The 16,857-nt window shown below is 43.2% G+C and overlaps 1 protein-coding gene across 1 annotated transcript in view; it reads left to right on the top strand.

Annotated features, from left to right (window-relative positions):
• HGFAC (HGF activator) overlaps positions 1 to 16,857 on the top strand; it is a 751,326-nt gene that overhangs the window by 317,941 nt on the left and 416,528 nt on the right. The window contains exons 6-7 of the mRNA XM_078678540.1: positions 1,362 to 1,496; positions 4,794 to 4,901. Of these exons, the coding sequence (XP_078534666.1) occupies positions 1,362 to 1,496; positions 4,794 to 4,901 (243 nt within the window). The remainder of the gene's footprint in view (positions 1 to 1,361; positions 1,497 to 4,793; positions 4,902 to 16,857) is intronic.

Genomic DNA, 16,857 nt, shown 5'->3' with positions numbered 1-16,857 from the left:
TATAATATAAATAAAAGAGGGGCCAAACACACCCTTGTCTCACCCCGTAAAATACTTATATCATTGGACACCTTTCCATCTGTACTTATTCTAACCATAGGCTTCCTATCTCTGCAAATATGCCATACAGGGCACCAGTGCTTTCTCTATCCCATAAGAGAGAAGAGTTTCCAATAACTTTGAGCAATTGATAAAGGCAAAAGATGGAGACTGGAACATAAATGCCAAGTATAAAGGTAAACATTTAGCAACAGTAAAATTTCCAATAATCAGTGACAAATTAAGACATTGCTCAGCAGCTCGCACTCGATTTCTGAACCCGCATTGACAAGGATACAGAACTGGTGTTTCCTGTATCCACTCTTTAATCCCATCATACAACACCCTCCCTAAAATTTAAAGCAATGTGTCTATTAGGGAAATGGGTCTGTAGCATCTCCCTTCTTAAAGATGGGTACAATAATGGAAGTGTTCCAGGACTTCGGTAGTGGGGAATTAACAAGGTTGTTAAAAATATTTGTCAATAGTGGTGGCCACAATTCCAGGTTGAATTTTATAAGATCAATAGGTACGTGTTAGGTTGTGTGGTAAGGCCCCATCTGGACCTGGGGCCTTACCACACAAACTCTGGCTAATGGCCTCCTCTACTTCTCTCAGAGTTACCTGAATGCCTGAACAATTGTTAACAACCACCGAGTACTTGATATCCATAGGTGATGGTGTGTACATTTCTGAGAAATGGGCCTTCCAGAACTCACTGGGAATATGATAGCTAATTTTAAGAAAGCTTAATTTTACCCAGATCAGACCGGCCCTGATGTATTTACAACTTTTGCACAATGATAGTATTCTCCAAGTTATTGAATTTTTAAAATTAACTGTTAAATATAGAAAATGTATGGACTTGTAGTGGCCCTTATGTAAAGAAATTTTCCAATCACCTGGTCTTTATGTAATGAACAAACTATATCCTTGCCCCTTTTGTACTTTATTAAGATATGTGTTTTTAACAAAAGTATTATGAATTGTGAGTATTATTGTATGTGTACTTTTATGGTTTTGAACAAAAACCGAAATAAAGTTTTATTGAATTGAATTGAATTGATAGCTAATTGGACTCACATTTAATAAAAAGAAAAGTAGAACTTTACCTTGTAAAGATGGCACGGGTATATGGATTCAACATAATGCTGCTTGATTGCCTTGACATATCTCAAAAACTGCTATTTAATTCTTTCACAGTGTATGTGATCTAACTAACTTTTTAAATATGTGTAATCACAATCTGCATTAGTATTAAGATAAGATATACAAGCTAAGGAAAAATGCACCCTAATCAACATATATTCTTGTTTTTCTAGCAAAATGCTTTGATTTCGCTCTTTATGAGTATTTTGATGTTGGAGAAAGCTGGCCAAGGATACACCAGGGAGAAATAGAACAGTGCACGTGCATCAACGGGCAGATTGAGTGTGAAAAGGCTCGGCGATATTCAGGTGAAAAGTCATTCAAAATGTTACGAATGAAATACTGTACTTGTTCATAGGATCTCTCTTAAATTTTTGTCTAATGATATATAGAGATGTTGCATGAGGGAGCATTATGGGGTTCCAGTCATTTATCAGAAATACTCAGCAATCTGTAGCTTGTAGAGGATATATAATCAAGGAAAAAAAAAAGGCAAATCCTAATTTTCCCGTTGGTCAAGTCTCATCATAAGTGAACAAAACAAGTGCCGGACTGCAAGGCCCACTGTTTTAGATGAAAAGGACAACTGCAATCTATCAGTGTAATAGGTGTTGTTCTAAACCCAAATACTCATGGAATTGCATTTGATGTTACTACAATTATATATATATAATATACTTAAATGGGTTGTTAGACAATCCTCTTCATCCTTTGGTTTCTTGTAATGCCATTCACATTTTCTTCCACCCACTACAGCATAGGGCAATGGGTCAGCCCACTTCAGTCATTGACTGACTTCACTGTGAGTGACAGCTGTAGTAAAGCGCTGACTCAATACCGCCAGAGCATTTTGTTCTCTCACAAGGAGCACATCTGCACATACAGTAGTTCCCTTCATTGCCAGAGGCTGAGGCTAGTATGGCAAACTATTCTTTTTGAGACGAAAAAACATTTTTGTTTTAGTCAACATTTTTTTTTAGTATTGGCTAGGGTTCGACCGCTCCCCAACAATAACATTTTAGAAAACCCATGACAAAACAAAGCAACCATTGACAAAGCGAAAAGTAAACAACCAAAGTCAGACCTATTGGCTTTGCCAGTGCTCGTTTTTTACTATGTATACCACCAAGGCCTGGAATTCCATCCTAATCTTGTATGTACTGTGCTTTGATACCATTGTTTTTTCACGACATTCATTTTTAATTTTGTGGACAAGGGTTTTCACATTTTGATAACTCCAAAATAGAGATTCGCCAGCCTGGGTACGCTAGATGGGTGTTGTCCATTTTGTAATGCATTAGGTAGTGCAAAGTGGTAATGTATCATGGCCAAATAAATGTCACTAGGTAGGGTTTGGAAAATATTAACTAATTTCTAACGTCCTAAGAAAACTTTTATCGACTCCAACCTAATGGCTGTGGTTTTTGACACCCAAATATTAAGTCCTGGATTCACAATAAAAAAATCATGAAAGTGCTCTAGTAGGCTCACACCTACGATTAGAGTAAATTACACATTTTCCAGAAATTAACAAAGAATTCCACAGTGCTTTTTGTGAAGCTGCGACATGCCTGAATGTGATTTATGGCCATATGTATCATTCCAAATTGCGATCGTAATTTGGCTCAGTGGTATGTATGAAAGCAAAACTGTCTTGCAAAATAAGGAATCGCAAAATTTGCGATTCCTTATTTTGCGATTGCATTTAAGGAATCGCAAATTGCTATTCCTTAAATGCAATGTAAGAAGCACAGAAAAAGTGTCATTTGGCCTTAAGGAATCGCTAATTACACCAACTTCAAGTTGGGGGTAATTTGCGATTTCTTTGAAAAATGCCCTTTTTTGCATTTTTCAAAGTGCCATTTGGGCATGTATGTGTGCCACATGTGCACACATGTACATTTCAGGGTGCAACAGGGTGTCCTTTTGACGCCCTGGCACCCTTGAAATTGCATTGTCAATTTACGACTCTCTAATTGAGAATCGTACTTGAGAATGTCTTCCCATTCATTCCTATGAGCCAGTAGGCCCATAGGAATGAATGGGGAGGTATTCCTTAATTGCGAATTGCAATTTGCGATTCGCAATTAAGGAATATTTAGGATTCGCAAAATGATTTGCAAATCCTACATACATAGCGTTTTGCAATTCTCAAATAGCGATTCTCTAAAAATCGCTATTTGAGAATCGCAAAACTAAAGTTTCATACATATGGCCCCAAGTCATTATGCGCAAATAAAACACAAGTTTGAAAATGCATTAAGGGAAATTATTTTCCCTATGTGGAAAGGCATTCCCCTACGCCACTGCACATTTTTCATTTGCATTCCCACACGGGACAGAAACATACTTGAGCCCTTGACAGACATTCATTTCTCACGGCACCCACAGTGGTGATATGGATGACAAAAGTTTATTAATACACCGAAGTCAAACGTGCATTGGCGCGCACTCATCTAGGCAGGCAGCACCGTTCCCCAATGACGCTCCTACCTGGCCCTGGCCTGGGAGAAGAATGGCTTCTTCACAAAATTACATCTCAGTCATCCAATGAGTGAGCATCCTGCACAGTGTATTATGTGGCAACTCTAGGAGGAAAACTCATGTCATCAAGACTCCAGGGAGGCGACCTCGCATGGTACGGTGATGGTGGGGCAAACACTCTGCACCCAGAATTACTGACACCTTGTGGTATTCTCAAGCCATTACGCTCCATTCTGAGTTAATGGCCTGGTAATGGGGTCATTAACTCAACCAGGCGTTGGAAATCCCTCAATCTAACAGACAGTGGGGAGGACCTAGGCCAATGGGGTTTGGCCGAAAGCGTGGCCCTTAGGCGTGAAGAGCGGCGAGGATTACGCCAGCCCCCAATCTCTATGGAGTGGTACATACTATTGGAAAGCTTTAAAACACCAACTCTGGATCCTGGAGGGAAGCAGGTGCCCAGTGAGCAGTCCTTCTATGGTCCTGGCCTCCTCATACCCTATTACCTGGATATGATTGAGGCCCATTATCACCCACGTCTACCAGGTGTACACCAATATTTCACAAAGTAGCTATTAGTTTGAGTTGGGATCCAGGTGGGTGGGTTTTACATTTAATGATCACTCATCTGTCCATGTTCATTCATAATCCTTGATCTGATGCACTCAATGATGTAATCTGTTAAACTAAGCAGTGTAAAATGTTGTAGTTGGCTCATTGTTAAATATGCTCTTAGGATGGACACTTTCCTCCTGTAACATTATATGGTTTAATCATAAAATGCAATAAAATTAGTGGCAAAGAAAAAGAAAAAACTCAACCGAGTGCTTTGGTGAAAGGAAAGGACTTTGAATCATGTGGGGGTGATTTATCTCATGAACCCACCATCCCAGCCGACTTGTGGTTGGGCCCTAGGGCGAGTTTAACCACTAGCTCAGACCCACTCCCGTTTCTTGTGCCACAAATGTATTGTGCTTTCAAGTATTTGTCCACAAAAAAATAAAGAAGATTATTCACATTCATAGCTCACATGTACAGCACCACACTGGAGAAAATGAAAATGTAAGCAAGCCAATGCTACATTAGGCGCAGTTTCTTAAGATTTGCATTTGTATTTGCAGCCTGCTCAAGCAATCCGTGCCCAGAACAGACGGCCTGCAGAATGCTCCCCTCTGGAGAAGCAGTGTGCGCATGCAGGGGGAAATATGTGGGAAGGCACTGCAACATAGGTACGTATGAAATGCAAATTCCATTACAAACACTACAAAGAGTTTTAAGTACGACATTAGCCAGCATTGATGGCAACAAACTTTGCAGTGCTCCGTTGCAAACATAGAAACAAAAGCAATGTGTGCTTTCCAGACTCGAGTGTAAGAGTCTGTTTCTGTACGTGCCTACAAACCTCTACGTGTAAACAGTGCTTGCTTGCATATTCCATGTAACCGGGATTCTTCATGCTGGGCGGCATATACTGATCCAGCACACTTGAACGGGCCAATCGCAAACTGCAAACAGGACATGGGCGAGCACCCTTTAATGCCTGCAGCTACCCTTTCCACAGTGGAAGCTGCACCCCATTGACAGGTTAGTGTAAAATGGAGGAAGATCTAGGCAAAGATGTGAGAGACAACTTGAGACTCACGGTAAGAAGTGCCATGTTGGGGAGTGGACCAGGAAGCAGGACTTGGGGTTCATGTTTCAGCGGGTGCTGGGTACGGTGCTCGAATCCCACCTCTGCCCAGGTTACTGTTCCTAAGCAATGGCTGGTGGTGCCTGCAGTGTCGATGGAAGGCTGCCTGGCAGAAGGCTGCATACACCCGGAGAGCATGTTATGCAAGGGCCCTTTGCCTTTGGACTACAGGTACTAGAATTCCTGAAATCTCACCTTGTCTGCCGGTTGGGTGTACTGGGTATAACTTGCATTGTGTTTCATAGTGCTCTTGCTAGGCAATCAAGTTGCTGCAGCCAGGGCCCTTTCTTCATGGATTCGCGACTTGTGCTTGTGTAACTTATCTTCATCAGAGTTTGCTGAGGGCATCACAAAATGGCATAGAAGTATTCTGGAAGTCGACGTGTTGGAAAAACATACTTTGAACTAAATTTGTTAGAGAATTGAACTGTTCTATTATTCATTAATGCCTGAAAGCACATATGTATGACGTTAGAGTTCCAGGAAAAGCCTACTTCATATGGTGAGTCATGGAGTTGATTCCACAGTGAAATTAAAAGATATTCATTCCAATCTGCAACTGTCTGTGCCCAGCAGTGACGAGGCAGAGAGTGATACTGAATACCTTTGTTTTCTTCCTATCCCATGTATGTCAATGTTTGTGGTCAGTGGTGGTTGTGGTGAGAGACGAAAGAGTGCACAGCTCCTCCTCATGGATCCAAGGTACAAGGTCAGTGCCTTTTGCCAGATTGCCAAGTCCTTGTTCTTATCCAACCTGAAGGATGGATTTCGATACTCGGTGACCGCTAGAAGGGCAGATTCCGTGCTGTGTGCAGACCTGAAGCCATTTTGGGAGGTGCCGAGAATAGGATTGTTTTCCAAAAACCTAGTAAAGACCTAGTCAATGAATGAATGTCGTCGACATGTTTCTCTGTGACTTTAGCAAGGAAAGGTAGGAGGGAAATAGGCCGAAGATTTCTGGGGTTGGAGGCATCCAAAGAGGGTTTTCAAAAGGGGGATAACCTTAGCGTGCTTTCAGGTGCTGAGTACAGGGGCAGGGGGCAGAGAACGGTTCACCATCTCTGAGCATGGCCGGAGAAGAAACTCCTGTAACTTAATAAAAAAGTCAGGAGTAATGGGGTCCCCAGTTAAACTGGATTTCACAGAAATCAAGAGGGAAAGAAAGGAGGAGGAACTCAAGAGAGGTTTCAAGGTCAGCAAAACTCTTTTTTTTGTTGCAGCTGTCAGTGAGCTAATCTGGATCTCACTATCGTACATTTTAAAATTGTATTGCACTTGCCAGTGATACTTCCCTATGCGTGTTCCATTCAACCTTCTGATGCTGATCGTCTTTTCCCTGTGTTTTGACGTGTGTCCTCTTAGTTCTTTTGCCAGATGCCCTCTGTGTCACATACTTGCTCCAAGTCCTTACCATCTGAATTCCATTTTAGTCCGTTAGGCATGTATGACATTACAACACATGCATTTACATCGCATGCCTTTACAACGTAAGTATTACAACGCAGTCCATTACAACGCATAGTGCTTTGGGTTGCTGGATAGTGAATAGTTTAATTTACTATTCCAACTCCAGTCCCCGTGGACACTAGGGAAGGTTATTGGATAGTAAATGAACCTATTCCCTATCCTAGAGCGCCCCCCAGAGCAATGCGTTGTAATAGTTTGCGTTGTAAAAGTTGCGTTGTAAAGCTAGTGCGTTGTAAAAGTTTCGTTGTAAAGGCTGTTCACCGTCCGTTAGTAATCCTGTTCCAGCAGTCAAAAGCTGGGGGCTGCAATAAAGGTCCTTCTTTGTCTTCTGGACCGCTTTGGTTTACGTCTGGGCGAATAAACACTCCAGACTGGCTTGAAAAATATGAACACTACCCTACTCCTTGGGTGGCCTTGCTATGCCAGGTGCTGAGATTTATTTTTATGCGGCTCAGACACAATAGACACATTATTGGTACCACTCAGGTAACCTACCTCCGCATGTCGCTATCCACTCACTACCCTCAAACCTGGCAACCACCCTCCCTAGTCCTGAGAAAAGGGACCCCCTCTAAAAGTTAATAAGGTCAGGGAGAAAATAAACAAACTAATATATGAACCTGCCACTCGACCTCTATTGCTTTATCACATAGGCTAAATCTACTCCAGTAGGCCTATAAAAAGATATATTTTAAGACATTATGTATCAACGTTCTTTTTATTTCAACTATATTTTAAAATTTTCTCATGATAAGTATACTTATTTCTTCTATCTAATCAACAAGTAAAAAAAGGTTTTCTAAAAAACATACATGACATTACAACTTTTTTTCTTATTTTTCTTTTTTTTGCACGTCATTCTTTACGATAAATACTATATCACTTTATACAGATATATTGTAACCAACAGTGACCCCCCTATCTACATAGTAACAATTCGAACATTTCTCAGTTTAATTTACGTTCACTCTCAACCGCACCATTCAAACTAACAGTCAACCCAAAAACACAATCTGGTCAGTAGGAAACAAAGATGTTTTCGGTCTCCGTGACAGTGTCGTGGGCTGAGCACATACAACGTGGTCGATGCGCGTTTTGTGGAATAAACCTTATGAAGACCACCTTTTTCAGGACCTTCTCACATCAAATATTCTTCTTCTAATGATAGGGGTACAGAAACAATCTTGTGGGGAAGTATCTGGCTTTGCTTTGCTTCTTATTAGTTCACTAGATTTAGTACATGGTACTCTTTTAGAGACCAGGCTCTATAGTGCCTGTGTAATATTCTTGCTAGAAAAGATTTTCTCCCCGCACCGTATGACCTTCTGCAGAGATGTCAAAATCGTCCGATGCTCAACCAGGCTTGGCACCCCCTTTCCTAATTAGATACTAGCACCTGTTGCGTAGTTCATTCCAAGGGACACCTCATGTAAGTAGTAGTGGAGGTTATAGAAACGTATTTAGTTTGTCCCTCTGGAGTGCTCACAAAAGGAGGTCAAGCCTCCCAGCTCGCATACTGACACGATAAACTTCCCTCACGTATAACACAGACCTCCGGGGCAGCCAAGTTACCGCACCACCCTCCCTAGGCCACACAAGCGTATTCAACACATTCTCAACTTGGTATCACATGGCTAGGACAAGTGGACTTGAGACACTTTACTACTGAGACCTTCCTCTGCTGGATACTCCATGTATCCCACCCACTGTAGTACTCAAAGGCTCAACAGCAGTTATCTAGGCTTGGTCTCCCTTTTATGGGAAATTTATACCCCAAGGCTAAGTTTCTGACGTGGAACAGTTTAAGATTTTGGGGTATGTCAGTCCATGTATATTTTTCTATACTACTGGCTCCATAATCAATATCCTGGTGGAAAGGTTCTGAAGTTGGAGCAGTTTAAGGTGGATGTTAATCCTTTGGATATTTTTCTAGGGTAAAGGCTTGGTAATATATTGTGAATATGTTACTCGACTCATCCCTTTGAGCTACCAGGGTGCACTATTCTCACATCTCTTAATGGGTCTCACAGCCCTCAACGCCTTGTCATATTCATGTACAGCAGGGCATTGAACAGTAGAACAATACAGGGATCCAATGTTTGACAACTGTGGATTGATGACCCAGGTACCCAACTGACAGATTACTACTGTATACAAACTAAGACTTTTCTACAAACCCATTAAACTTAGCTCTTAGTAAAGACTTCCTGCACTTGGTGTGACTTTGCACTGTCATCTCGCCACATTGAACAATTAGCTTTTCCACACTGATGCGTTCCAAGCCTCTTTTCCAACTGCTTTCTACCCTGGAACTGGACAGAGATGTGCTGCAGTCATGTATAGGAAGTAGAACAGATCATCCCTAGATTTGGTAGGGGTGTACAGGAAGGACTTTCTTCATGGGAATTTGTTTTCTATTCTATATAGAACTCCGCACGTTGGGAATATGAGCCCACAGTAATGGCTAGATCACAGTCAGTAGTGTATAAGTGCTGGTTCAGCTTTCCAGCATACTTCTTGAGATGTTGGTGAATGCCAAAGAAATGTAAAAGTACATTCAGTAGGTGATTTAGGCCTCGTCCTGCACTTTTAGGTTTTTATTGGTGAATACTCATTAGGTCGAAGCTTTGCAGCTCTTGCGCTGTCTCTCAATGACATACTGTATTCACTCTGTAGGCTTAAAGCACCCCAATAGACTTGCTATTTGCTGGCTCCATTGTCACCCTCCTATTCTGTCTTTCTATCAGTTTATAGCATGCATTTGTCATGCCTCTTCCAGTTCTTATCACTCCCCAAGTGCAGGGACCAGGTGCAATATAAATTCACTAGTTACTATTTTAGCATCTGTTTTGGAACTACTTTTATTGTTTTTAACTCTTAACACCAGCGCTTTTGTTATCAGCATGGCGCCTGCTTTCATGTTTCACCATCGCAGCTTTGGCTTTATCAGCACAGCGCCCCACATCTGATCATCGACACTGCAAGGACTCTGGCATGTGAAGCCTCGGGAGCAGGCTGCCTGGCTCGAGCCTGTTCTCGATACCTCCTGACTCGCGCTCTATGGATACCCAGCACCACAGCCTCTGTTGCGGGTTCTATGTCCGCATACCCCGCATCTTCGCCCGTTGCCCAACCCGCAGCAACCACAGCATCTGTCTTCATTGCCATTTGCGTACAGCTCTGTCCCCTCCCTACTGGCAAAGGTTTCATTACTTATCAGAGAAATCTTTTCTCTGCTGCATATATGCCTTTCATTTGGGGCTTCCAAATTTTCGTAGGTCCTGTGACGGTCGCCTTTTAGTGGCTATTCCAGAAGTGTCTGCTGCTTCCCTCACCTGTTCCCTTCCTTTCTTGTGTTGGCTCCTCCCTGGAGCTTGGACCAAGTACGTGTGTTCTTCCTCTTTTCTTTGGCGTGTGGCCCTGCCACCTAGTGGTACTGATGCACCTCAATCCAGCTATGTGACCCACTTATAATTCCAGCACTTCATGCCCACATGTAACTCTGCCACTGTACCTCAGTACTGCCCTGCAGTGGTGTTGGAGCTGTATTCCACGCACCTCTACAAATTTCCTAATTCTGAGAAGTCAAACTGCATGTTATTCCAGTAGTGGAACACACACAGCTCTACGCATGTACCACGGCTCTGCTATTTCACCTCTTCCCTGAGGGGCAGCTGCCTCTGCTATTCCTGTACTTCACCCTCTCAAATAGCATCATTGATGCACCTTGATCGGCATTAAGCAGTGCTCTCTCTTCCAGTTTCTGCTCTCACCACACAGCTCTGCTGATGAAACTTGATCCTGGCATACAGTGGAGCCTTCTACACCAGTAGGCGGCTCTCGGCCCTGTTAAGGCACCATGATCCAGTCATACAGCAATGCTGACCACACTTGTATGTGGTGCCTATGTACAGCTCCAATGATATCACCTCCCGCCTGACATGTAGAACTGCATTCGATCACCTTACTGACCCCATACACAACTCTGCTATTGCATTACCGTCCTCACATACAGCAATGCCTGCTATTGCATTACTGTCCTCACATACAGCAATGCCTGCTATTGCATTACTGTCCTCACATACAGCAATGCCTGCTATTGCATTACCGGCCTCACATGCAGCAATGCCTGCTATTGCATTACTGTCCTCACACACAGCAATGCCTGCTATTGCATTACCGTCCTCACATGCAGCAATGCCTGCTATTGCATTACCGTCCTCACATACAGCAATGCCTGCTATTGCATTACTGTCCTCACACACAGCAATGCCTGCTATTGCATTACCGTCCTCACATACAGCAATGCCTGCTATTGCATTACCGGCCTCACATGCAGCAATGCCTGCTATTGCATTACCGTCCTCACATACAGCAATGCCTGCTATTGCATTACCGGCCTCACATGCAGCAATGCCTGCTATTGCATTACTGTCCTCACACACAGCAATGCCTGCTATTGCATTACTGTCCTCACATACAGCAATGCCTGCTATTGCATTACCGGCCTCACATGCAGCAATGCCTGCTATTGCATTACTGTCCTCACACACAGCAATGCCTGCTATTGCATTACTGTCCTCACATACAGCAATGCCTGCTATTGCATTACCGGCCTCACATGCAGCAATGCCTGCTATTGCATTACCGTCCTCACATACAGCAATGCCTGCTATTGCATTATCGTCCTGACATGCAGCAATGCCTGCTATTGCATTACCGTCGTGACATGCAGCAATGCCTGCTATTGCATTACCGTCGTGACATGCAGCAATGCCTGCTATTGCATTACTGTCCTCACACACAGCAATGCCTGCTATTGCATTACCGTCCTCACATGCAGCAATGCCTGCTATTGCATTACCGTCCTCACATACAGCAATGCCTGCTATTGCATTATCGTCCTGACATGCAGCAATGCCTGCTATTGCATTACCGTCGTGACATGCAGCAATGCCTGCTATTGCATTACTATCCTCACATACAGCAATGCCTGCTATTGCATTACCGTCCTCACATGCAGCAATGCCTGCTATTGCATTACTGTCCTCACATACAGCAATGCCTGCTATTGCATTACGGTCCTCACATGCAGCAATGCCTGCTATTGCATTACCGTCCTCACATGCAGCAATGCCTGCTATTGCATTATCGGCCTCACATGCAGCAATGCCTGCTATTGCATTACCGTCCTCACATGCAGCAAAGCCTGCTATTGCATTACTGTCCTCACATACAGCAATACCTGCTATTGCATTACCGGCCTCACATGCAGCAATGCCTGCTATTGCATTACGGTCCTCACATGCAGCAATGCCTGCTATTGCATTACTGTCCTCACATACAGCAATGCCTGCTATTGCATTACTGTCCTTACATACAGCAATTCCTGCTATTGCATTACCGTCCTCACATGCAGCAATGCCTGCTATTGCATTACTGTCCTCACATACAGCAATGCCTGCTATTGCATTACCGTCCTCACATGCAGCAATGCCTGCTATTGCATTACCGTCCTCACATGCAGCAATGCCTGCTATTGCATTACCGTCCTCAAATGCAGCAAAGCCTGCTATTGCACTACTGTCCTCACATTCAACAATTCCTGCTATTGCATTATCGTCCTCAAATACAGCAATGCCTGCTATTGCATTACCGTCCTCACATGCAGCAAAGCCTTCTATTGCATTACCGTCCTCACATGCAACAATGCCTGCTATTGCATTACCGTCCTCACATGCAGCAAAGCCTGCTATTGCATTACCGTCCTCACATGCAACAATGCCTGCTATTGCATTACCGTCCTCACATGCAGCAATGCCTGCTATTGCATTACCGTCCTCACATGCAGCAATGCTTGCTATTGCATTACCGTCCTGGCCTCACTCCCTAGCTTTCCTGGTCAGGTTTGGTGCAAGATTAAGACCACTATAAACATCTGTCTTAAAAGCCCTTCATAACCCCTTCAAGAGGCCACAAGATTACACCATCCTGCAACACATTGAGTTAAATTCGCCTGGTCATATTAGAGGGAGAGCGCCCAAATGGTAAAATGCCATGTTGCCTATGTTTTAAAAACAATCCTTGCATAAGACATAATGCCGCACTTATTTATGACATTAAGGAAACATATATCTTTAAAGCACACGTTTCACCTTAGTGTATCAGATTGTATACCTGCATCGAAACGTATTTATTAAAAGTGATTGTTTTTAAATAGAAATTCAGAAATATTCCTGCCCCGCTGTGATTGATGACAGTGCTATTAGTAAACTAAGGAGCAGTCAGTTATAATATGTACCTAAAATGTGGTCTAGATTCTAATTATACATGGAGCAACATTATAGTTCATTAAATCAAACTCAGAAAAGGTTTTTGTACATTGCACCCCATGAGCTCACACATTTGAAAGTGCTCAGATATGTGGCAATGGACAAACAGGAGCCTCAGTGAGAACGCAGTTGCCTACGATCAATCACTTTGATCATAGGGACGTCCGGATTGATCCAAGATTTTCTGGTTTCACGCTATGCTATTCAGCCACTACATGGGCAGCTTTCAATGACTTGCACACCAATAGGTATTATCAACGACATCTCTGAGCATTGAACACTTTGAGCGCCTGGACACCTCCCCAGGGGTAGCTGTGCGCTTTAAAAATGTTCTTTATTATTATTATACTGGCAACCCGTCCCGACGTTGTCCGGGTATGAATTGCTGCCGGCCAGTAGTATATTGTTTTATAGGATTTCGTTTTGATAGCATTTCTTATCTGTGACAGACCTGTGAAACGCCCCGATTCACAGTGCACTGCTGATGCACTTAAGGGTGCGCGTTCAGTAGTGTGTGAACTCGAGTTTCCCTACTTTATTTTTCCTTGCAATATTATATAGCGCGAACTCGACAACATGGCATGAGCACAATTTACATTACAGAAGAATACATTCATTTGTGGTAGGCACAGGGAGACAAAGCGATTTGCCTGGAATCACAGGATGTTGAGCTGATGCCGAGATTCAAACGTAGCTCCCCAGCTCTAAAGTTCGCAATTCTAGAACTTGTGGCGGGAGGTGTGTCTAAAAGTGTATGTCGGTGCTTGCCATCAATGAGAGAGACCTGTGCATTATTCAAATCGGTGGTGAAAAAATATGAGTATGTTGCTGGAGATGTGGGCCGCCGTGCCACCAATGCACTTACCGGGGGAGGGTAAACACCCATTATTCCGCAACTTTTTTTCCGCATACCATCACTCCGCATACTTTCATTACGAAAGTACCATGACTCCGCAATGCCATTATAACACATGGCATTACATTTTATATGCTTTTACCACGCATACATTTACAACAAAATTCGTTGTAAATGCATGAATGGTAAAAGCAGTTTTTTTAAATGTTTGGATAAGGTAAGTATGGGTATAGGGGTATATGTTTTGGGGTACTGAGGTATATGTTTTGGGGGGGTTGGGTATTTTAAGGGTTCAGATATAGTTTTGGGTTATGGGGTACAGGGGTAGTTTTAGGGTTTAGGAATAGGTATGGGTTTTGGGGTACAGGGGTATTTTTAGGGTTCAGGGCTAGGTTTGGGTTTTGGGGTATAGGGGTATTTTTAGGGTTATGGGGTAGGTTTGGGTTTTGGGCTACAGGGGTATTTTAAGGGTTTAGGGCTTGGTTTGGGTTTTGGGGTACAGGGGTATTTTAGGGTTCAGGGGTAGGTTTGGGGTACAGGGTTATTTTTATGGTTCAGGGCTAGGTTTGGGTTTTGGGGTACAGGGGTATTTTTAGGGTTCAGTGATAGGTTTGGGTTTTGGGGTACAGGGGTATTTAAAGGGTTCGGGGCTAGGTTTGGGTTTTGGGGTACAGGGGTATTTTAGGGTTCAGGGGTAGGTTTGGGTTTTGGGGTACAGGGTTATTTTTAGGGTTCGGGGTAGGTTTGGGTTTTGAGGTACAGGGGTATTTATAGGGTTCAGGGCTAGGTTTGGGTTTTGGGGTACAGGGGTATTTTTAGGGTTTAGGGATAGGTTTGGGTTTTGGGGTATAGGGTATATTTATAGGGTTAAGATGAGTTAGTATTTAAGGGTGTTGGGGTATTTTAAGGAGTAAGGGTGGGCTATGATTATGGGGATATTTAAAGGGAGCAGGGTGGACACCCGGAGCTGGAATGTACAGAACCTGGAAAGAAAAAACAATGAAATATTGGGCACAACGCTCGCTTTTTTTTCCGTAATCCCTCGCCCCGCACAAGCCCCCGCCCCCAGCACACGCCCACAGCACACGATATGAGACATGGCATGAAGGACGGAACGTACCACACGCCCACAGCGTTTGTCACGCCCCAGCACGCGCCCACAGCACAACGCAGACACGCCCACAAGGAACTTCTTTGCTGGCACGGTTCTTTTACCTTTTAAATGTATATGGCGGGCGTCTGCATAGCTTATGTCCTTCTGCTACAACTGCCCTTTCCAACGCTGTATTGGGTGTTGTGATTGGTGCTGTGGTTCCTGAGATTACCCGCCTCAAAAGTTTGGGCTCTCTCTTTATTATTATTATTATATATTAGCAATACATTAAAATGCAAGGTGCGAGTGAAGCTTGCTGTATTCTATAATTCCTCCATGCCAATTAAGACTACTTTTAATTACTTCCATGTAAAACTGCCATTTTAACTTGTTCTGTATTCTTCAGTGTTTCCTCATTAACCAAGGCATAACATTCGGTGCAGCCCAGCTCTGAACCATAACCTACAGAGTGAAAATGGCATCAGCTTTTAACAATCAGAATACTTGCCTCACCGCTTCCTGGAATTAATACTAATCAGTTGTGCCAGAGGGAAGAAACAGGGGTGAGATCTATTAATTCCCAGTGCGCACGTATGATGGGCAGCTGGCATCTGTTCTTACATTCATGAATGCTTACACCACCAGAGTATAGAGATCACAGCATACAAAGTGTGGTCAACCCAGGTGTCTCAAATCATAAGAAGATTTCAAAACAACTCAGTGTTCAAATTGTCATTAGAAATGTATGTTTCTATAAAGGATGTCTTTCGGTAAACTTTGAGTTGCAAAAGTCTACTTTATTGAGCTCTAATATTTTTCTTCCCCCAAAACGCATTGTTTCTGTATGTTGGGGGGAAGGATTGACATTACCAAAGAGCATGTGCAAAAACATAGGGCTTTTAGTGGGTCCTGCTCAGGATTGCCAAAATTCATTGGCAAAGCCAAAAGATCCCTAAAGTGTGACCTATTGGCTTTGCTGATGCTTGTCTTGAGAGCTGAGCCTGTGAGAGCATGTGCTCTCGTTTGCAAGACACTATTGTTTACAAAAAGGTCTTGGATCCCACCCATTGCTTACCATTTTTTGACTGCAGCGTCCCTCTTTTTAGCAGTCTCCTTAATTGCAGCGGCGGTTCCGCCACAAGAGTGGAGGAGCATCGCCCGTCCGCTACAAGCACAGAAGGCAAATACACATAAATAAAATGGCATAATAATGGCATTTTATTTTGCCACCAGCTCGCACTGTGTGCTTTGCGAGCGTGAGGCTGTGGGTGGGGCTGAATCCTGCTATTGCAGGATTACTGATGCCCGTTTCAGTGCACATATCGGGTTGACCGGCTGGCTATCTAAGCCCAGCCCGACATGCACACTGTAGACACAGCAATCCTTCGGCTGTGAAACCACAGGGGATTGCTGGCACAGGCCCCCAGCCTCAAAATGAGCACAAAATGAGAGTTGGTGGTAATTTGCGATTTCTTAATGAGAAATCGCATAACTTGGGTGCTTCATACATTGCATTTAAGGAAGCGCAAAATTTGCGATTCCTTAAATGCAATCTCAAAATATGGAATCGCAAATTTGCAACTCCTTATTTTGCACTGAAATTTGCTACATACATACCATTTTACAAAAATGAGTTTGCAAACGCCGAAATTCGTCGAATTTCGGTGTTTGCGTACCCATTTGAACTTCATACATCTGGCCCTATGTCATTTAAATAGCACTGGACTTGAATATATACTTTATTTTA

This window comes from Lissotriton helveticus, chromosome 2_2 (assembly GCF_964261635.1).
Source record: "Lissotriton helveticus chromosome 2_2, aLisHel1.1, whole genome shotgun sequence".
In the NCBI taxonomy this organism is placed as follows: domain Eukaryota; kingdom Metazoa; phylum Chordata; class Amphibia; order Caudata; family Salamandridae; genus Lissotriton; species Lissotriton helveticus.
The sequence above is the reverse complement of the archived record's forward strand: the minus strand, read 5'-3'. Positions and strand labels throughout refer to the sequence as shown.